The sequence below is a fragment of the Chelmon rostratus genome, chromosome 16, assembly GCF_017976325.1.
Source record: "Chelmon rostratus isolate fCheRos1 chromosome 16, fCheRos1.pri, whole genome shotgun sequence".
NCBI classification, from domain to species: Eukaryota; Metazoa; Chordata; class Actinopteri; order Chaetodontiformes; family Chaetodontidae; genus Chelmon; species Chelmon rostratus.
In genome coordinates, this window is record NC_055673.1 from 9,845,444 (window position 1) to 9,868,006 (window position 22,563).

Sequence of the window (22,563 nt, forward strand, 5' to 3'; positions counted from 1 at the left end):
ATTGCCTGCATCCAATATGATCACTGAACCAAAGAAACCACCACCATGCATTCTCTCTCTATATATGTGTGTGTGTGTGTTCATATATACATATAGATATATATATGTGTGTGTGTGTGTGTGCACTAATTTTTCTCAGGCCTCTAAAATTACTGAAGTAAAAACAGACAAGGAATGTACTTCAACTGCTTGCAACACAAAGACAAAATCTAACTGGGGTTACAAGTAGTCAGCTGAACTTAAAGGTCTAATGTGTCGTATTATGGGTCATCTATTGGTAGAAATGTAATATAATCATGATTATGTTTTCATTAGCATATAACCACCTGAAAATATGAATAGTTGTGTTTTTGTTACCTTTGAATGGGCTCCTTATATCTACAGAGAGAGCGGGTCCTCTTCCGCAAATTCCACCATGATTCTACAGTAACCCGGAATGGACAAACCAAACTCTGGCTGGAGAGAGCACCTTTCCCGTGTCTCCCAGGCACTGTAGATGGGGGTGAGATGAGGGACACTCAGCTGCTTGAAATCCAAAACCTCACTGCTAGATGCCACTAAGTCCTACACTCTGGACCTCTAAAGATCGTCGTAATTACAGGTTACAGTCAAAACTTCCATGCAACAAAGTAGTCAAAGTATTCATAAAATGAATACAGTACAGCAAAATATAGATGTCATTAGTTACATTTTCCCTCACACCAGAACCAAAGCATCACCAGCGACATTTAGTCCCCACAGGAAGGACAACACAGATATTAATGTAATAAAGATATAGACCCAGATTCCACAAGAGTAAAAGTTAAAAAAAAAGAAAAAAAAAACAGTAAAATTCATAAAAGTTAGCCCTGCTATTATTAACCGTTAGAATATTATTTTAGCAACATATTTGCCCCAAACAGATAGCTAGTATAATGGCTAGCTAGCAGGAAAACTAACAAATGGCATCTAAACATACACAAAAAGCTGTAATATAAATGAATATTGCTTCCAACAAGGACATCTGGGGAGTATATAAAAGATGGATGTCTGACAAGATGCTGGATCTAACAACTGCAGTTAATATTTCTTTAAGCCGATTGAAATAATTGTGATTTGAAATTCCAACGTAATTGTTTACTTATTTAAAGTAGCTTGAGATCCAACTAACGCTCCTCTAATTTGTGGCCATTTATCAATCAATAGATGCAAATTATAAAACAAATAAATACTGCAGTCCCACGTACATTATGTTAAAAGGGAGAAGAAACAACACTATCTTCCTGTTTTGTTTTGTTTTGTTTTTTTTAAAAAAGCTTACAATTTAATGCATAAGGAATAAAACGCACCCTTGCTTGTACAACCTGTAGCTTATGGTGGCTAATGTAAGCTAACGTTAGCAAACTTTAATTAGCCAGTTACATAGCTAGCTTGTTAGCTAATGCCTCGGAATGACATCACCGAGCACTGAGCCAGCTAGCCACAACTAGCTATGTGGCCCAATACAATTAATACAGGACGCAGACGTCATTTTTAAGAAAACAGACTTTTAAACGGTCTTAACTTTCACGCCTCCATCAGCCGTGCCCAGGTCCGACTAGGCCAGCCGACATCGCTGTGAATGAAGGCACCGAGCAGTGGATCGATGCCGCCAAGCTGATCAGGCACCCGCAGTACAACAGCTACAACCTGGACAAGGACAACATGCTGATTAAGCTGAGCCACCCCGCCACCCTCAACAGCCTGGTGTCGGGGTGGGGCAACACGACCGCCAACGGCAGTAAGTTGGGTCCGAGAGAGGAAAGAGGGTGAGGTCAGGAGTGTGGTCTCATTTCTGACCAGCATCACCAGACCAGCACCGCCTTGTTACTGTTTGGATCTGAGTGAGTCCAGATTACAAGAGGCAGGCTTCAATAACCACAAGAGTTATACTTTGCTTGCTGGTATGAAAGGAATGCAATAGTACTATATATAAAATCAAAAGAGGGACACTCATGCCAACACTATCAGTCTCTATCTACATAAATCCTTGGTAATGCTGTAGTATACAGAATGAAAGAAGGTGGATAGTGGGCTGTTCTTGCTTATAGGTGCAGCACAAATGCTTAAATGGGCAATTTTAAGTATGAAGTTCTGTTTACTCATCAAAACAGCTGTATAATGCACTTTGTGTGGACTGAGGCCAGTGTTCTGTATGTTCTGCAAACATGCACCGCGGCATGCAGCTCTAGATCTCATGATTTAGCTGCAAAGCTGCAACAAATGATTTTATTTATTGACATTGCTGATTTTTCTTTTGAATTGTTCACTCCACAAGATGTCAAAATAGTGAAAATTTTCACAGAGTCCAAATGACAAATTTTCATTGCCCCTTTTGTTCAACCAGTGTTTCCAAACCCAAATATATTCAGTTTGTAATGATATAAAACAGAGGAAAAGCAGCAAATCTTCACATTGAATAAGTGGCAACCACCAAATGTTTGCCATTTTACTTGATGAATAAAGGATTAATTAGCAAAACAGGAGTCAATTTCCATCAGCAAACCAATTAATCAACTCATCACTACATTATTCATACTTAACACCACATTACTTCCATCTTGTTTGGAGTAAATGTATTTGTATATGTGCAGTAACTGAGACTTGCCTTCCCGATCCCCAGAGAACTACCCTGACAGGCTGCAGTGCCTGAGGCAGCCCATCATCGATGACAGGATCTGCAGGAACGCCTACCCCCACCTCTTCACCGCAAACATGATTTGCTCCGGATTCATGCATGGAGGTGCCAGCAGCTGCGAAGTGAGTTGGACTAAACCACAGCGAACATACAGGGAGTCAGGCGGTACATGAGTGTCCGTCTCTTCCAGCAGTACATAGAGGTTGTGATTCAGCGGTGTGTTGCCGAGCACACAAAAGTACACAGTATAGCACTTATTTTTCACTTTGCATTGAGCATACTTTCATGCAAATGATACATATACCAACTCTAATACCCTTTAATTAAAAACCGAGGCATGTATTTTCACCACTGCCACTGCTGTGTCTGGTTCACTGACTGCAGGAAGATGATGAAACAGCGTTGCAAGAGACACATGTTCATCCTCTGAACGTTTCCTCTTCTAGTGTTAGTGTGTGATTTTAATTAAGCTTAGAGTTTAGGAGAAGAGTCTGGTAAAACCATAGTGGGAGGATGCTGAATGTCTAATGCTAAAAGTATTAAACAGTACATTGATATAAAATATTAGAGAATTATATTTCCCTGAGTAATAGGCTCTGAATCCCCATCTCACAACCACCTACACCAGACATTCATTATGCGGCAAATATCTGTCAACAAAGTGTTTTATAATAACACACAGGTGATATTAGTATATTTCTCAGTTGGGTCGGGCGATATGATGATATACACCAGAACACAATAGAAATGTGTCATCCATCTGAGCTTTTTCCACACCGTTCACCTGTTACTTTAGTACCTCTGGGTTTATTAAGTCATTGTGGGCAATGTTGCAAATCAAAGTACAGGACTGCTTTATGGAGTTTTTAATCTATGTGATGACTCAATTTGTTGGTATTTAATTCACAGGATTAAACAAAAACAGGCCAATGGCTAATTATTTTAATTCTAGAAACTCGTCTCTCTATTGATTTTCCAAAATGTGTTCTATTACAGTATATATTGTTATATTGTACCTATACTGTGAAAGAAAACTGCATTCACAACACCCAGTCCTAGTTTTAGAATTAACACTAATGTAAAAAAAAAAACATTTTTTTTAATTAATGAGGAACTTAACATCCTCTGAAAATCTGGTTCCAGTACAGGGGTACTCCAGGCCTCTGTAACATCACTGTTAGGTGACAACAAAGCACAGTTCTGACCACGACCAAAGGTGAAAGAGCCTTGACGGTGTCAACCAGAAGGGGCAGCAAAAGCACTGCTTTTCAGCCTGGGGCTAAGTTACTCTTTAATACAAACATTTGCAGAAAGGTGCAGCTTTTACCTATTGTTCTTACGTTCCAGTGCTCACCACGGTGACAGAACGTACTGTGCGTTCACTATGACCTTTAGAGTAACATTATTCTTCTTCTGCTTGTGTTTGCAGGGAGATTCTGGTGGTCCTCTGGTGTGCAATGGTCAGCTGCAGGGAGTCGTCTCCTGGGGTTACGACTGCGCCATGCAGGGACACCCCAGCGTCTACGCCCGTGTGTGCCGCTACAACAGCTGGATCAGCACCGTCATGAGAAACAACTAAACACACACAGTCACGTGCAAGCTGACATTACGGGACCATACTCAGTGCTCATACTGTTTATTTGGAACAGCCTATGTATCACTGTATCATCCACAAACATCTCATAAATAACATGTTTAGGCATAATATTCAGTACCAACCGGCAAAGAACTGAATAAATTAATAAAAATATACATAAGCATCCATTGCATTTGTCTTGTTTTTCTACATTGAGTGTCACAGTTGTTGGCAAAACAATATTAACATGCTCTTGCTTGGTAATACTGTATTCTCAGTGCTTCTGTGTCCATTCTGTGGTTTGCTGTCACAAGGCCACTGCTGTCTTGAAATTCATTATGAAAACAAAAAACAAACCTGAAACTGCTGCAAAGCATCCATGTGTAATATTTAACTTGTACTTACTGTGCCATAGACACATGCATCTCTATGAAATGGCGTTTGTACTCAGTTACTGCGGGCACTGGAGTGATATGGGAGACAAGCAAACTTGAGTAAATATGCAGTAAGGCATTTCTGCATTTCGCTTGTCTGGATTCTTTGCATGCATTCCTCAGATGCCGCTCTGTAAACTTCGCTGTTTCTTGTTTGCTGAGGCAACCTAAACATACAAATGAAAAGACAGAGAGAGCAGAGGGGTTAGTTGTGGTCATAACAATGATTCGGGGATGGCATGCCAAAATATATTGCTACTTGAATGCGAACATTACAAGATAGTTGTAATCATTGTAAATACAGCAATAACTGTCAGAAAGCACAAGAGGGAGCAACTCTTATGCTGCACATTTGTGGAGTGGACATGCATGACAGGCATGCCTCAACACAAAAAACAAGATTAAGCGTCTTAGTCAGGTGTTGGCTAATCATGACATCTAGCATGTGTTTCTGTTGACTTCAATGCACAAGTCGCTTCAACCAAAGGTGACTACAAAGTAAATGTAATGTACTGAGCTATTCCTCTTACCTTTTTTGTTTAAACCTTTTTTAAAACGAAAAAAAATCTTTAATTTAAATGTTATTGCATTTAAGAGTAATTTAATGCCATATTCACTTATTTGTGCTAGTGTCTGGTTTGTGATTGGTGCCAGTCTAGCGTGTTCATTGAAACAGTTCTTCAAATTTCAAAAACTAATCATTTTAAAAATGTGATGTTGGCTTGCTCTCCAGGCTCCTGAAATACAAAGGTGGTGCAATCTGGATTTTAATACATTTTCTAAATATGCAAAATGGTGTATTTAAGATAAAAGAGTGTTTGGTTGCTCAAAGTATGACGTCTTACCGACTTTCATCTCATTTAAATAATTACTGAAATAATATGTACAGAGATCATTCTGGACTGGATATCAATAAAATGTTTAGCTTGGCTCATGCCCATATGGTGAATGTAATGCAGGGATTCACTGATCAACAACCCACCTGACCAGCAATCCTGTCCAGATCTCTCTGGCCCTGAGGGGTAAGTCTCCGTCCACTGTAAGCACATGTTTAAAGCTGATGTTTAAAAAGACCCCATATCCATCACTTATTCAAACCATCACAACATAGTCTTAAACGCAGTGTCACTCTTTCTTGCTCTCTCACCCATTTGGGTCCTTCTCCACCATCTTGAGGCCCTCCAGAGCCTGGAGGACCTTCCTCGCCACATTCCTGGAGCCCACGCTGAAGTGGGCAGGGCATACGCCATTCCTCTGACGCCCTCCGTAGACCTTGATCATGGAGCCCACGCCGACCCCTCCTCGCAGGTACAGGTGACGAGCTGTGGATGCTGGTGAGACGTAGAAACAGCATACAGTATATGTTGCAATACATCCTTGTTTAATCACCTGAAACGGTCAAAAGACATGAAATCAAACATTCCAGCTTATCAAATGTGGGATATTTTTCTCTGTAGACCCTTATACTATTGTTACTGTCAATATGCCTGAGTAGATAACATACACAGCAGCTGAGAGGGGATTGTGTGCATACGCTTTCATTGTATATATTGTACCAGTTTTGGAATGCCTACTCATGATAGGACTGACCAATATTACACAAGCTTGTGTGTATGATCATATAGCCCATGGATTCCTAAAATGTGGTCCAAAGACCAGCAGGAATCCCTGAGATGACACGTTATGTTGGCAAAGTCAAAGCTTCTGTACACCTGACAATACAGTGTTATTTAATCGACTGTAAAATCATACTTAGAATAAAAAGAGAAACACTTGCAGTGTAACCGACCTGCTCTGGTGTAAAACCAGTTGTCATCGCAGGGAGCCAGCTCCTTATGCCTGGCAAGCTTCACAGTGTCAACCCATTCTGGGACTTTCAGTTTGCCAGACCTGGAAAATCAATTAGCAGTAATGTGATGAATCAACTGACTGAACTGTTTCCTCAAACAACATGCGGCGCAAAAAAAATGGGATTCATTCAGCACATATGTATAATGTAATGTGTATAAAGAAAGAGGCCAATGGCAGCCACTGTGGTGTCAACCATTGGTTTGTGGACTACTATTCTGAAACCTCGAGTTTGCCATTTTGGCCATCACCTTTTTTTTTTTGGAGCCAGAGGTGACCATATTGGTATGAGAGGGTAGACCTTGGGAGGAGCTCGGAGTGGATCTGTATCAGAATCCGAAGACACTATGGACGCCCACCTATACCAGCAACCTGACTACACCTGGCTCCTGGCTTGCAAAGTCTCTGCTAACGAAGTTAGTTTCCATAATTTAGGGCAAACCTTATAGCTAAGCGTAAAAGAAATCTTAGTAGCTATGCCTCTAACCTGCCGTGGTAGCAACTTGTCAATCACAAGTCATCGATGTCAGAGTTTTATTGAAGTGAATGTCAATTAAATGCTTGGACTCTATAGCTGAAGTGGACATTTTCAAGAAATAGACAGAGCCACTCTAACATGAACCTAATTTCTCACTTGTAACTGGCTTGATTAACGTTAGTGTGTAAGCCATTAATTGTCAGTTTGGATGTTACATTGATATTCAGCTTTGTCCAATTAGTATTATTTCAGTGACTACAAGATCACACATGGTGAAGGCTAACTTGAACAATTTGTAATGGCTAATTATTCTGTTTTATTGCTAAGCTATTGTTGTTACTATTATGGTAAAACTGTTTAGCAGTTTGAGGCTCAACATATGCTGCATGGATCAAAGTGTGTGGGCACCTGAATTTTCAACTCATATTTAATAGTTGAACATGTAAAATCAAAACCATGACCCTTACCAAAAATAAGTATGTGGACAGGAGAGTCTACTGACTTTTGGTAATATAGTACAGTCATATCATAATCAAACACCTTCGCAAGCCCTCTGAGCCTGCTGGGCGGTGGGTCACATGATGACATTACACCTCAGTAAGAAGTCATGTAAATTATTAGCTACATCAAAATTCCTGCAAAGATATGTAACAATGTAAAGCTTATCCCGGCTGAACTGCATAAATGTTTCTCTGGCGACTTCTAAGTTGCGAGAGAAAAAGATATCACTCAAAGCCTCATCTGGAGGCACACGTGATGCGCACTCTGTGGAAAATGATGAGCCCTTTGGAGATAATAAAATCGTATCTATCATATAATTTTCAAAGTTCTTTTTTCATTATTTGAGCAGCCTGACTCCCATCACCAAGGCTTTTTAAGCTACAAAGAAGCTAAAGCACTCACAGATCTCCAGGACTCTGTCACCCAGAAAACACAAAGCCTTGCTTAGCACGAGGCCAAATACTGTGTTAAAACCTGGCTCCAATGAGCAAAAGTTGAACTTGGTCATTTATCTGTTCCAAATATCACTCCACCCAGTTGTAGCTGAATCCACACTGTCTCCTTCTTCCTCCTCCTCTTTCAGATATATTGTCTATTGTATATCCTGAATACGAATGACCGTCGTGGGTGACGTCTGCCATCTTGTCTGCAGCCAGGCCTCTCTCACTCTTCCATGGCGACTGTGACATTTAGGAGGCTCTGAAAGAAACTGCAGTACAGAGTTTCAGTTCCACCTCAACATCCCTGCTGACTCCCAGGCTGTTACTGTGATTTCTCACATACACTGCAGCCCACATACAATATTTATACCCACATTTGCTATGGCACTTCTTTAATCCCTTCACACTGCTATCTGCAGACCCAAGATGCTTTGCACATCACCCGCTTCCATTTGTCCTCCACTTGTCTAATCAATTTGTTTGTGACTATTTCGGTGCAATGCATTTTATAGATACTATTTATGTTGGTACATATGGCAGTTTGTACCTTTGATTTTTTGTTTTTCCATGCTTCATTTTAAGTAGATACTCAAAATGTCCCTATGCTATGCATCTATACTTGTATTTCTGCTGCTGTGACACTCAATCTGTGTTATATACGTATCTGAAACAGGCCCATGCCTGCATGATCTTAGCCACAGGAATGAGAGCATCACTCCCAACGAGTAATGTGATAGATTGCTGCAAATAATAGCTTCATGTGCTGTGGCAGGACACATCAAAGGGGATGACACCCTTAAGAAAAGACAAATTCTAGAACTACACAGCTATTTGCATTAAAATTTAACTAAAATTAATTAACTGAATAAATAAGAAACTGTCCCTTCCCTAAACCCCTCCTCCAAATACCAATTGTCCAATCATAGCGTGGTAACCGTAACCAGGCATTGGCAGACTTGTGGAGCTTTGCATTTCTCTACATGTTGATGTGATGTGCGTGACCCTCTAAGAGGAGCGATACTCAGTATCTCAAGAGTTCAGAGGGCGATGTCTTTGTTGTAGTCTAATGTATGTTCGTGTACCTAAAACGCAAGAGCAAACTTGTGAGGAATGGATTAAACTTTGCCTTTATCCACTCAGTGACAATGTTAGCATGTCTTGCTCACTAGCTTGCTACATATACTGTAGTAACCAATTGTTACATCCTGTTAGCATTATCTCATGCATGCGGCCACCAAGTACGTATTTCAGATCCTCATTTTGAAATGTGTCACATGGAAAAGTCACACAGACTTCTGAGTAAATACATATTAAACAAATACCCCAACCATTGGATTGTCAAACATTATCTTTCTGACATGTTGCTTCAATCTGCCTCTTTTCACCTCTTTTCTCAAAAACACTTTTTCATGACAAAGTGCTTATCTGCCAATCAAAACAAACAGGGCAGAGCTAGTCATAAGATTGATTGTTTCCTTGCTCTGAATGAAAAAATGTCTGGCTTGTCTGTATTTATTCATAGAATCCATATAATGAGTTGACTGGCCTTACAGTATACTACCCCTCTTTCTCCCCTCAGATTTTCTGTGCTATCCGTCTTAATTTATAGTGGCTCTACAGTGCATTTCTACAGAGCCAAAACATTATTGACACTATTTCATTTAATTGCCACTTGTCATAAAAGAGGAAATTAATAACTACAGCTTAACATAAATAAAAATGCAAAGTATTCTCTCATCACATTAAGGTCAACTGTTTCAGAGCCCTTGACCTTCATTTACACACATCATCAGCCTGTGTGATTGACAGGTGGGTATCAGCCAGTCATGCAGTGCTTTGAGCGTTTACTTACTTTTTGAGGAAAGCTGACAGAGCCCTGACAAACTCCTGTTGATTGACATCTTTCACCGTGACACTGGGCATCTAAAAGGCAAATTGGAAACAAGGGTGAGCTTAAAATGAAATTAAACATTTTCACAGAGTGGCTTTAGGAGCCAGGATGCGCACGCCGTTGCGACAGCTGGAACTCTGACATTTTTGCTAACGCTGGTTAGCTTCTAGCTAGCTTAATAACTGTAAGGTTCGTTATTAACTGATAGCACGCAAAACACAACGCCCCTGGCAGTTACCCATACATGCAGCTCTCATATTGTCCAGTAATGACAAATATCGTACTTTTAATATACCATACAAAGCCACGAGCCAGGTGGGCAGGTTTGGGATGGAGTTTAGCTCCAGTTTAGCCGATGGTAGCTAATGCGGCGAAGCAGTTCAAGGGAGGATGCTAAGGAGGGAGGGAGGAGGCTGCCCTCAATTGGAAAGGCTGGTACCATAGCCTGAATTAACCTCACCAGCACCTTCAAATCCCTGCTCAGCTCAGCCCTTTAACCAAGCTAGCTCAAACACCAATTGTAATATTCTATGTGTATGTTTTAATACAGCGTGCCTCATCCGTGTGCCACATTGATGGTTAAACAGTGCTGGAAAAGGAGCTTTGTCACTGTGATGATGCTGGGTGTGAGCTATTACCGTCGGAGCCCAGCAGAGGGTGGTGTTGTGGCACCTTGTTCACATCCCTGGCCCATTTCTCTGTTTCATCAGACCCTTTTCAAGAAGTGTGCTGCAGTCAGCAGGCGAGGGAGAAGCACCTCGGTAAGGAGGACACCACCTATGCAGAGTTAGTAACACTTTATTTATTTATTTGTGCGCCAGACAAGAGCATTTGTTGCCTGTAAATATAGTCAACATGTTGCTTTTATTTGTCTTTCACATGCTGAAGCTTTCCCTCCGTTTAGAAATGTGCTTATGGAGTAAAATAAAATTTAGAAGTTACAGTAGATTATGATGCATTTTTAAGCATGACCATGAGATTTTCATTTGATGTAATTGCTTTCTTTCATCATTGGTTGCTTTTTGCTGCAATTGTATGTATAATATTGCATTGTTTTAAATTCGAGGTAGTGTCCAGACCTCTGCCAAGGTGATTGCTGCCCTTGGAAAACAAAGCAGTGTATATACATTGGCTGCTCTCCGTGTTTAATCAATAAGACTCTCATTCCTGGCACAAATGTTGTCATGTCTAGAGACAGTACAGAGAAAGCTTCTAACCAAGGTGACCAATTTTTTTTATCACATTTCTCTCTTGACCTCCCATGACCCGCCTTCTTTCTCCTCTGTTACCCTGACATTGTGTTAGTAAAAGTACCTGCATTATCGCAAAGCTTCATTCATGCCGCCCTCTACCTGCCTCTGACAATGTCCGCCCATAACCTGTGAACTGAATTGAAATTCAGCAGAATTGCAAAATGAGTTTTTACATGAGCTGCAATTTCAAAAACCTCTCAAGTTTACAGTATTTAAGTTAGCCACTCCATTTCCAAAGGCACTAAAGCGTCTTACAATTGAGGGACATGGAATTAAACAATGTGCTCTTTGTGTGTAGTCATTTAGTATTCATCATGTACAAATAATGGCAAATGCCAATTACAAGGTAGGTGAGACCAAGGTTTTCTTACTTATTCAGACAGGTAGTCAATAAATCTCCAGCGTAGTCATTTTATAGTGATGTGAAGCCAGCTGATAATTAAATTAAATTATTAATGGTTTATCAGAATTATAAAGTTGTAATTTTCTGTGTATGCACTAATCAATCAAACTCTTTTCTTTACATTAAAAAACTACAATTATCTACAGCGCCAAGTCAGATGTGTGCATGTCATGTCTGCAGGCTTGCAGTGAAGTTTCAAACGAATGTCACAGGAAGATGTGTTTAGACCTGAAATTAGTCAGTTAATTGATTAGTCAGTTGACAGGAAATATAATCCATTCATTGTGTAAATTGTGTAATTTTTTTTCACTTGACGTGAGGACTTGCAGCTTTTCCCCGTCTCATTCCATTGTAAGCTGAATGCCTTTGGGTTTTTGCTCATCATTTCAAAAACATAAGCAGATTGAAGGCATCACTTTTTGGCTCTGGAAGCTTGAGATAAGACACTCATTATTTGTGAAATATGTATTTTGACTGAATGATTAATCAAGAAAATAATAGTGGGATTAATTAATAATGAACAACCAATAATTCCTGGCAACACTAATTATATTGTATACAGTCTCCAAAGCATCGCTTGGTTTTTAGTAGTTTGTTAAGTATTAGTTTGACGCTGTAAACTGCTGAGAAAACAGAAAAGCCTGCCATTTCAATTATTTCTTTCCTTGACCCCAAAAAGTCATGTATCTATTTCTGGTATGTAGGCTAACATCATATGCGGATTACCACCAGTGTGCAGTGTGAAACAGTGCATCCAAAGCCAAGGTAGATGAATCTGTGTTTACAAATGTGCAGACATGTTCATATGTGCACGCGCACACACACACACACACACACACACAGAGCAGCCCTGTGCTCTCTGTGTCTGCCCGTCTAAGCTTCTTCCCCTCCCCCCTCAACATCTCTCTCCCCTTTTTTGTCCCCCTCGCCCTCTCCTTTTCCCTCCCGCTCGCTCTCTCCTGCCTGCTAGCACTATTTCAAGCTTCTGCCTAGGAGAGAGAGGGAGAGAGAGCGAGGGAGAGACAGAGAGAGAGAGGCAGGGACACACAGATGCGCAGTTAGAGAGAGCGAGAAAGAGGGGAGGGGAGAGCAGACGGGATTTAGAGTTCAAGTGCACGTGCAGAAAATAGGCTGAACAGAGGAGAGTCAGAGCAGAAAGGAAACCAGGAAAAGGAACGGCAGGGGCGGGAGACAAAGCACACAGTAGCTCTTTCTCCTCTTCTTTCTTCCTCTCTATTTTCTTCCCACAGAAAGAGAAGGTATTAGCCTTAGAACAGAGGGGTGGAAAAAAAAAGAAAAGCACAAAATTCAAAAACCGGGAGCATAAAAAGAAGAAAAAAAATGTATTCCTATTCCTGCCCCCTCCTCTTTCCTCTCCCCACCGACACACTCCTCCTCTATCCCTCCCTCTTGGATATTTCTCCATGAACCCCCAGTCTCTCTCTCTCGCTCTCCTCGCTGGCTCTCCTTTCTCTCCCCTCCCACCTCTTCACACACACACACACATACACACACACATGCACACACCCCGGAGTCCTTCCCACTCCTTCCCCTCACGCGCGCTTACTATCCACTTTCACTGGAGACCGACTGCAACAAGCTCGTCTTTTTTTTCCGTCTTTTTCTTTTGCTTGCCAGTCTTTGCTTTTGGTTATGCCCTCATGTATGGAGGCACCATCACGCAGACGCTTCACCCCTACTATGCGTGGCGCCCCTGAAAAATGCAGGCCGTGGATTGTCCCTGCGTTTGACTGACTGCCAGAAACCGCTTTACTGAACAGTTTTTTTAAAAAATTCTCCTGCAGTATTTTTTCGGTCTTTTTTTCAAGTCAGAACTCGACTTCTCCGTAGAAACCTTTTTCGAAAATCTAAACTGTATTCTGAAGCGGGAGCTTAGGGTTGAAGGAACGAGTGTCCGATGAATGGACACATGAAGGGGACAGAGGCAAAGAATGAGAGGGAAATGGAGAGCACGGTCTGCGGTAGAAAGCGAGAAAGACAGCGAAAGAGACAGAGAGAGAGGTAGGAGAAAGAGTACCGGCACTGGCAAGAAAAACAGGAGGGGGAAGAGAGGAGAAGGGGGACCAGAAGGGGATAGACTTAGAAAGGAGGGACGGCTGGACAGGAATTGGCAAAATTGCGGGAAAAGGGAGAAAAATCAAAACTCCAGAATAAGAAGAAACTGGACTTCTCTCCAAACTCAGACTCACCCTCTCAGCCGCCTTTGATTTTTGTTTTTTGACATGATTTTTCATCACCTCTCTGGTCACCCTCTCATTCATCTGTGAGTATACTGTATGTACATGTCCTTTTCCTTTCCCATACATGCATCCTCTCTGACTTTCCTTTTTTCTTTAAAGCATTCTCCTCTCCCCCACCTTTGCCTTCACTTCATTTTTCAACTCTCCTCTTTTTTTTCCTCTTGTTTGAAAAATGTGTTCCCTAGGTTGCTAATCCCCCCATCCTGTTCGTCTATCCCATCTCGCGCTCCACCTCTCTCCCTCTTTCACTGTCGTTCTCCCTTTCCTCCTTCAGCTCCTCTTTATCGTGGGTTATCGCTGCTCTCTTTGCCTCTCCTTGAAGGATTACCTCTGCTCACATTTAGATGAGGGCTTTGGAAAGGGATCACTGAGTGCACCCAGTTTTAGGGGGCCCATGCATGGGAGGCTAGCACATGAAGGAGGCAGGGTGTGTGCATTTGCGTCTATCTATCTGTGTAAGTCATGTGTATCCGTGTGTCTGTGCATGTGTGCGTGTTAGTATGTTGGGGTGTGATTAAGAGTCAACGGAGCCAGCCGTGGCAAATGGTCACTCCTGCTTACGCATGCGTGGATTTGCACAATCACTTCTCATGTTTCATATTCGTGAAATGATTTTGCGATGTTATTAATTATAAAATGTGCAGAACTGATAGATGAAGTGTTGGAGCGAGGTGAAACGGAGAGGGGAAAATAGTGTAAGCACTGCAATAATTTCTTCTTCTTCGTCCCTCATTGCATATTTCACTCCTCCCATGCTTCTCCCCCTTTTTCTATCCCATCTTCCATCCGTTCATCCGGGTATCCCCAATCTCTCTGTTGGTCTGCCTGTAAAGACAAAACCCACGGTTCAAGATGTGGTTCGGCATCAACAAAAGACAAGAGTGGGTTTATTTGAGGGCGTAAGCTAAGTAACAAACTGCAGTCAGTTTGAACAAGTTTTTTTTTTGTTTTTCTAACCTGCGCATTTGAGCAAGATTACTTTTGTTTGATGTGGTGAAGTTACAGGTAAAGACGGCGGCTTCAGTGCAAACTACTGCATATCTGCGATGTAAAGATGTCGACAGTAGTGGATTATAAGAAGCATTATAATAAGAAGCATTATTGTACTGTAAGTACAGTGGGCTCAACGCTGGGCAGTAGACAGAAGCGTACGGTATATAACACAAGTCTGATATCGTCCATTTGCGGCCCATCCGCTGTAATCTCCATCGAGTATACCTTTTTCTCCCGCAGTATCAGCCTCAGATATCTCCTGGCATCTCTTTCCTTTCCCTTTTTTTCCTCTTCTGTGTTTTATATCTGCCTCCTCTGTTTTTTATTTACATAGCCTCCTGTTATCTCAGCCCACATTACTCTATCACTTGCCACAGTTGTTATCTATATCCCATGTTGTCCCCTAGCAAGTGTGTGTGTGAGTGTGTGTTCGACAATGGTTTTTATTGGGGTGTGAGTGTGTTGTACTTTAAACGATAAGTGCTGAAACACCTTCTGATTGTACTAGTTTCTGGCATTTTAAACTGATCATGTGTTTGTGAATGAAGAGAATGTGAGAAGAAAACAGTGCAGACATTTTTAAAGATACATACTGAACATACGAGTTAAAGAAAATGCTAATTGTGTAACCGAGGCCGTTAGATAACAGTTACTGGCCTAATTCTTTAATAATGTTCTGTGTCTAAAATGTGTGCTAAATTAATTCATAGGCAATGATTTGATTAAAACACAATGATACGACATTTGTGGGCAGCCTGCATCACTGCATTCTGTGATAAGCCAAGGGGGAGGACGCTTTTGTTTAGTAGCGTCCCAGGCTCGACCTTTCCTTGACCTCCACTGTAGCATTCAAGAAAATGATTGGGAAAGTCTTTGACGTCAGAATGTTTTTCTGCAATTTTCAGCCCAAGACACAAGAAGGTCAGATGAGATAAATCCACCCGGACCTGCCGACTTGCGCTTATTTGTCTCCAAATTTGACTTTTACATTACCAAACCTGCCTAGCACCTTTAATTCCACCCCTGAGGGGATTTGATGGTAATGTCAGTGTAGTGGGACCCCCAGGTTATGAAATATTACTCTGACAGACCTGGTGTTATGTAATCTTACATAACTGAGGCGGCAGCTCAGCAGGGTCGTGATCAGGGGCTCTGGAGGAGAAGCTATATGGGTCTGCTTATGGTATGAACTCACTGGCAGGGTCAGCACACTCTGGGCCTTAAAGGGGAAGGGGCCCCGGCTACATAAAGATACTGCACTATCCACGCATAAGGACTTAAGTGCCTGACGCCTAAAGGCTGAGGAAATAGTATAGCCTGACCTATTGTTGGAACAGTGTGCTGCAGGCTGTCTGTCTCATTTACTAATTTAATGTACATTTCTGTGTAATTTGGCAAAGCTGATGTTATCCTGCTTCAGATGAACACTAAGTCCTGTGTCCTTAGTGAACTTCATTCATCTGTATTTGAATCCAACCTCTAATCTAATAAATGATTTGCTTAAAAAGTATGCAGAGATAGCTTGTCCAAATGTAGCGTGCATCTGACGGCATTATATTTGAAACATCACACAGTATGTTGCACGTATTCAGAGCACTACAGGCCTGTGCCATGACCGATGATTCTCTACCAGCTCTCTGTGAATCTCGTGTGTTTCTCATTCATAATTGATGACATTCAACCGCAGCATACATTAATGGATCGAACAGACCTCAGGAATTCCCATGCAAGCTGCCATTGTGTGTAGCAGGTCTGAATTTGTGTTGCTGAATTTGTGTTTTCCCAGCTGGAAACCGACAAACTGACTAGTGCCAGTACAACATCCTAACAGGCCTGGTGTGAAATACAAATAGTACAATGAAATGCCTGCGAGTATAGAATGTTGTATTTAGTGGAGGGTTAAGAAAATCAGGAAATAATAGATTCAGGGCCAAACATAATGATATCCCATCTTTTTGATATTCATTTGCTCATATGGTTAAATATACAGCAAGGGTAACATTAATAATTAAAGTTAATAATGGTGAATAATGGGCCTGGATTCAGGCTAGTTTAACAGACAAATAATAGACAAATAACGCTGAATCAGTTCATAAATCATATGTTTTACAGGATATAACCACAATTCTAAGTAATTATAATGCAAGTAATGTAAATGTATGTCTGTTTTTCAGATTGAGCCCCTGAGACAACGTGAACTTTTTCACTGAAGACGTGATTTTTATCAGGTAAGGAGATATTTACGATTTATTTATTTCAAAAAGCGTCCAGAATAAGCAGCAGATCCTGTAGTTTCTTTTTGTCCCCAAAGAGTGAGTCTATGTATAGCTTTGTTTAAAACCAAGTGCTTTACTGACCAGACTTGCTTAATGGCACTCAGCCGTCAGAAACACTTGGTCAGCCATTTTAGTCTGTGGCCCGATCGAAACGTCGATGCACCATCAGAATAATTGAATTACTCTGCCCTGAGTCATTCTGTCGTGATTAACCTCACAGATATGTGCTAACTGTGGGCCTACGTGAAAGCAGGAAGCAGACAGTCCTTCAATTTGCTGGCACGCCTATTTGAGTCAGTTTGGTGTGACACTGTTGGCTGTGGCTTATCTTAGTAAGCAACAAGTGGAAGGGTCATCTGTTGGTCACATCCCGATTATCAGATGTTGCTGAAAAGTGAGAGAGTTCGGGCATAAAGAGCGGCCTGTGGTCTAGCCTTGAAGCTAGCTTTGGAGATGCCTCACATTACATTTTTGTCTTTGTGCTGATGTCACCCCCATGCCCCCGGTCCAGCAGCCGGAGAATAAGAGCTACATTCTGCCTCTGCAACACAATAGAGCCCTTCTTGCCCTGATACTTTCACAATGTGTTTTTGCATGGCCCTACGCACAGGCCATTGATTCAGAGCTAGTTGAGCTCTGCACTTGACCTGATATTTCCATTCTTGTTGAATGTGTTTAATCAGAGATTTGAAGCAGTTTGCTTTCCCTGTCAGAAAGTGCTTTGTAAATACACTGCAGGTCATTTGTTAGATTTCCAGATATATTCGCAGCACCCAGTCAAAAACGGGGAGTGTTTATGCTGCTATATAGACTGCGCAGGGTCAGTAGCATGCGTATATTCAATATTGTTAATGCTAAGTGATGTTTTTCATGGGTCAGTGACAGAAATGCCATGTAAGCCGCTGCAGTACAGTACGGTAGCGTGGCATGGGTTAACGTCTGAGGACTAGAGGAATGTGTTGGGGTCGGCAGGGAGAATTCCTCAGTCCAGCGCGACTAGGTCACTGCACTGACAAGAGTCTGCCACCTTTTTTAGCATGCGCACTGCCGCCCTGCGTCTCTGTCTCATTGCCCTCCTCTATCTTTTTCTAATTTTGCCTCCATGTCTTGCTCTCTCGCCTCGTTTTCCTCTGTCTGGCTCCAAGTCGGTCCTTCTTTTTCCCTTCTGCTCTCTTCCTTTGCATCATTTAATCTTTTGTTCTTCCTGATAGCTCTTTGTCTGTCTCTGCCGCTCTCTTGTGTCTGTTGTAGTTAATATATATATGTTTTTATTTATTTTGCCATCCTGCGTTGGCTTGTTTTTTCCCACTCTTCCTTCTGTTTTTTATTTGTCCCCATGTGCTTTATGTTTGTGTTTTTTCAAATATTCACGCTTTTAGGTATTTATTCTCCAAAGTCAGTATTCTGTCATTCTCATCTGGTTTATCCATTCTCCAACCCTTCACCCTTCTGTGGCACATTAAGTACAGTGCTGCAGGTGCTTTCAAGAGGACAGGGTCGGAGTGCGGGGTAGTGAGGCAAAAAAACACAGAGATATACAGTGTCTTCATGCTTGTGAATATGACACTGGCATGCTTGTGTGCATATGGTGCCTGGTGGTGCTGGTCATGTGTGATTTATACGGTGCCTTAACACACACAGGCCGAGCAATTTCATTGCAGCAATCTGTATTCCTGAGTGAAGGAGTTTGCAGAGTCTCACCTCTTCATTGGCTGACAGCAGAGGTGACAGACAGACCCCCAGGTACAGGAGTGCTTCCACTGATGGCAGATGTGGTGATTTGACACAGTCTGAACGTTGCACACATGCTCACTGAATGGAAGCACATTTCTCTCCTTTTACACAGATGTGGGCTGTGCACAGTATTGCACCTTATGCAGAGGGATGTTTGCAGCCACATATACAGATTCTCTTCTGTTGATGCTCTTCTGTCTTCTGCACACTGCATCCACATACATGTGAATTACATGTGGAATACCTGGCTCTAATTTTTTCACTGTTTATTGTTTCACTTCACTTAGTTAACAGGTGTTAACTAGTTAACAGGAAATTTGAAAAACAGAATGAAACATAATTTTTCTGTGATTGGCAATATCTTCTTATAGTATTTACTATTCTGTCATGTTAAATTATTGACTGTTCTGTCACCCTCATCTTGTAATTCATTTAAAAGATATTCAACATTTCAGACACTGACACCTACTATTTCAAAATTTCTGCTTTTATCAAAGAATGGGCTGAAATGATTTAATCGATTACTTAATCGTCAGAAAATTAATCAGCAACAATTCTGATTATAGATTGATCAATTAATTAAATCATTAAACAAAAATAACATGTTATTATTTGTTTATATTACTATAAATTGAATATCTTTCGGTGTTATGCTGTGAAAACATCACCTTGGGCTCTGGAAAGATAGAAATTTTTCACTAGTTTTTGACATTTTGTGGACATAAATGTTTAATTTCATAAAATCATCAATAAGTTGCAACCTTATCTGCATTTAGTAATTTTAGCATACTTTTTTATGATTGTCAGCCAACCACACCATCTGAACTTCTCTGTCATGTTAAATTATTGACTGTGCTGTCATTCCCATCTTATTACCATTAAGGTTAAAACTAGCCAAGTTAATTATTAAGTGAAGCATTTAATTCCATAAAAAATATATTCAACCTTTCAGAAACTGAAATATACTGTAATAAAGCTATAGCTTGTGTAACACACATATTTAGCCCTGAAAACGATCGATTAAAGGATTACTCAGCTGACAGACAGCTATAACTACTAATTGTTTATTGTCAAAAATACAAGAAATTCATTGGTTCCAGGTTTTTAGATTTGAATATTTGCTGGTTTTCTCAGTCTTATTTGCAATCTAAAGACGTCAGCTTTGGAAAATGTGATTCATTTCCAAAAAGATTATTAGCTAAACAATCAATTGATTAATTTAAAAAGTTATTGACAAATGTATCACTGATAAATACATTACTTAACTATGATTGACAGTGGACCATAGTAACTACTTTGTTAAATTATTAACAATAATGTCATGGCCATCTTGTCGTCCATTTAGGTTAAAACAAGCCAACTGAATTATTAAGTGAAGAGTTTAATTAAACAAAAGATATTAACGACTTTGACACCTACCATGACACACTGATTGCTTGTAATGGAGTATTAATAGTTGTGCATACTACACTACACTAAAGTGATTTCAGTCTCACCTATGAGCCTGAACTATTTTAGGCAACGCAAATGTCCAAATTGGATTTACAGAATTTTGGGATAAAGCTCTTCAAATACCATTTTATTTAGCTCTTTAGCCATGTGTGCAAATCTGCATGCATGTTTGTTTGTGTGCATGCGTGTTTGCCCAGCCCGCCACCAAGCACCTAAAGCCCTGGCAGTTTCAGACAGTGAGGGGAGGTGAGACGTGAGTAATAGCAGTGACTGATGATGTCACAGACAGCATCGCACCGCTTCAGCTGCCCCCTTGACCCGGCTTTAGGATGGCGGCAGCAGCGCGCAAGCACCCGTGGGTAACACACGCCAAAGCACATTAGAGGCAGGGAGATGGAGAGAGACAGGGATGGAACACACAGAACACAGCTCAGGGGGACAGAGAGAGAGAGACAGAGAGACAAAGAGAGACAGTGAGAGAGAGAGGAAGAGGGGGGGGGGCTGTCAGATTAAAGAGGAGAGGGAGGAAGAAAAGCTGAGAGACATGGCGATGTTTGCCTCTCCATGCTTTTTTTTTTTTTTAGCAGACTGTCTGGTTGGAGTTGATGTTCTACATCACTGCCTCAGGTATCTCTCACTGTCTCTGTCTGTCTGTCTGTCTGTCTGTCTGTCTGTCCGTCTGTCTGCAGCTCGCTGTCGGTTTTGCCTCCTCTATGACTTAAGTTAAAATACAAAATGAGTCTTTGCATGAAAAAAAAACTGAAATCAAAATAGACAACAATTTTCCTAATCAACCGATGGTCGAAGTCATTCATCAAAGAAAAATGTCCAGCATTTGCTGGTTCCAGCTTATCAAGCATGAGGAATTTCAGCTTTTATCTTTTTGTTATCATTGTCCGTGGAAACTCTTTAGTTTTACACAAGACAAGCCACATCATCTTGAGCTTGTGATCTACATTTTCCAATTATTATTACACTTTCTAGAAAGTGAACATTTAAACAATTCGTAAAAAAAAAAAAAACAAAGTAGTCAACAATCGAAATAAGCATCAGTTGCAGTCCTGCATATGATCTCTATTTCTTTTCCTCTCATTTCCTTTCATTCTTTTTTTTAGGATCTGTTTCCTATCCATGGTCACTCTCTCACAACTCGCAATGTGAAATTGCCAAAGGTGAAAATGGTAGTGTGAGTTCAGCAGGGGTGAAATGACGGACAGTGATGTAGTTGAACGACTGCTGAGCTCGCTGCTTCAGACATTATTCTCCACGCAGGTCTGATAGATTTACTCAGAAGGCAGCTGTCGCCGGCTGCAACTACTCTTATCCAGGCCGTCCTTTGCTCCACTGGGTCCATCAGGTGCTACAAAATATGCAATTTATGATGATTCATATGGTGCAATAGTAGCATTTATGTAGCACAGAGAAGCATATTGAAAGACAAATATGATGTTTGATATGCAGCCAGGCTGATATAGGAATTGGTGCTTTGGTGCATATGAAGCCAGAGAAAATTGACACATTGTCTGATACAGTGATGGAGCCAAAATCCAGATTATATGGCTGTAGAAGGTATTATGGTAACATTTAATGTAGAGCTCAAATAAGTGATTGATTAATCAATTGAAACAAGATGAATCAGCAAACATTTTGATAATCAATTAATAATTAAAATATGTGAATATTTGGGGATTTTCTTAGTCTTCTATGATTGTAAATTGAACAATTTTGTATTTTGGACTGTTGGTCAAAAAAAAAACAGCTGTTTGAACTAATTATCTTGCACTTTGGGAAACTGCAATCAGCTTCTTCACTATTCTGACATTTTAGACATCAAAAGACTAATTGATGAATAGTTTAATTGTTCAACTGCATCATACGTCTTTGTTCATCCATTTTTAATGGCAGGAGAGCATAGACACAATGTGAATAAAGTAAAATGTTGTCAGTGGTCTTTTAGCTATCCTTCAACCAGAATAAATAAATAATAAAGATAAAAACTTGTACCGTGCATACTGGGCCCTTAGCTGATCATACCATAGAGGGTTAAATAAAACCAGATCGTTGTTTAAGATGAAATGAAAGGGGCTGTTAAATCTAACCCGAAGCTCTCCAAATATATACAGTGTGCAATTTGTAATGTCTCTTTTAAGGCTAAATATTGAATTCTGGGGAATCCATTGCTATAGGTATCCTTTTCAATTAAACAGTATTGCTTACAGCATACAGAATTTTCTCTAAGGCACCAGAGATACTGCACTCAAAGCTAACTGAGGCATTTATCATTGAAATCCATCTCAAGAGCCAAGGAACCTTGAGCTGGAAGTGGAGAGTGCCCGTTCACTAGCACTCATGTGTTTGTTTTCGCCA

At 40.8% G+C, this 22,563-nt stretch overlaps 2 protein-coding genes across 2 annotated transcripts; one reads left to right on the plus strand and one right to left on the minus strand.

Moving 5' to 3' along the window:
• Positions 1 to 436: 436 nt before the first annotated feature.
• LOC121620015 (trypsin-3-like) lies at positions 437 to 4,235 on the plus strand. The gene is given in 5 exon segments (XM_041955952.1): positions 437 to 492; positions 1,561 to 1,583; positions 1,586 to 1,759; positions 2,642 to 2,778; positions 4,086 to 4,235. Coding segments are annotated over 5 exon segments (540 nt in total).
• A 419-nt stretch (positions 4,236 to 4,654) lies between these two features.
• LOC121619861 (40S ribosomal protein S19) lies at positions 4,655 to 9,856 on the minus strand. The gene is made up of 5 exons (XM_041955790.1): positions 9,786 to 9,856; positions 6,456 to 6,556; positions 5,814 to 5,997; positions 5,649 to 5,703; positions 4,655 to 4,833 (listed from the first exon to the last, which is right to left on the minus strand). The coding sequence occupies exons 1-5, from the start codon at positions 9,854 to 9,856 to the stop codon at positions 4,786 to 4,788; spliced, it is 459 nt and encodes a 152-aa protein (XP_041811724.1). The 3' UTR covers positions 4,655 to 4,785.
• Positions 9,857 to 22,563: the final 12,707 nt, after the last annotated feature.

What these genes read in the sequence shown, in the direction of transcription:
- LOC121619861 (XM_041955790.1), bottom strand. Translation starts at nt 9,856, where the DNA reads ATGCCCAGTGTCACGGTGAAAGATGTCAATCAACAGGAGTTTGTCAGG. An exon ending in CTGGTTTTACACCAGAGCAG is followed by an intron (nt 5,998 to 6,455) that starts GTCGGTTACACT and finishes ACGTCTCACCAG; the next exon opens with CATCCACAGCTCGTCACCTG. An exon ending in TGGACAGGATTGCTGGTCAG is followed by an intron (nt 4,834 to 5,648) that starts GTGGGTTGTTGA and finishes TTGTATGTTTAG; the next exon opens with GTTGCCTCAGCAAACAAGAA.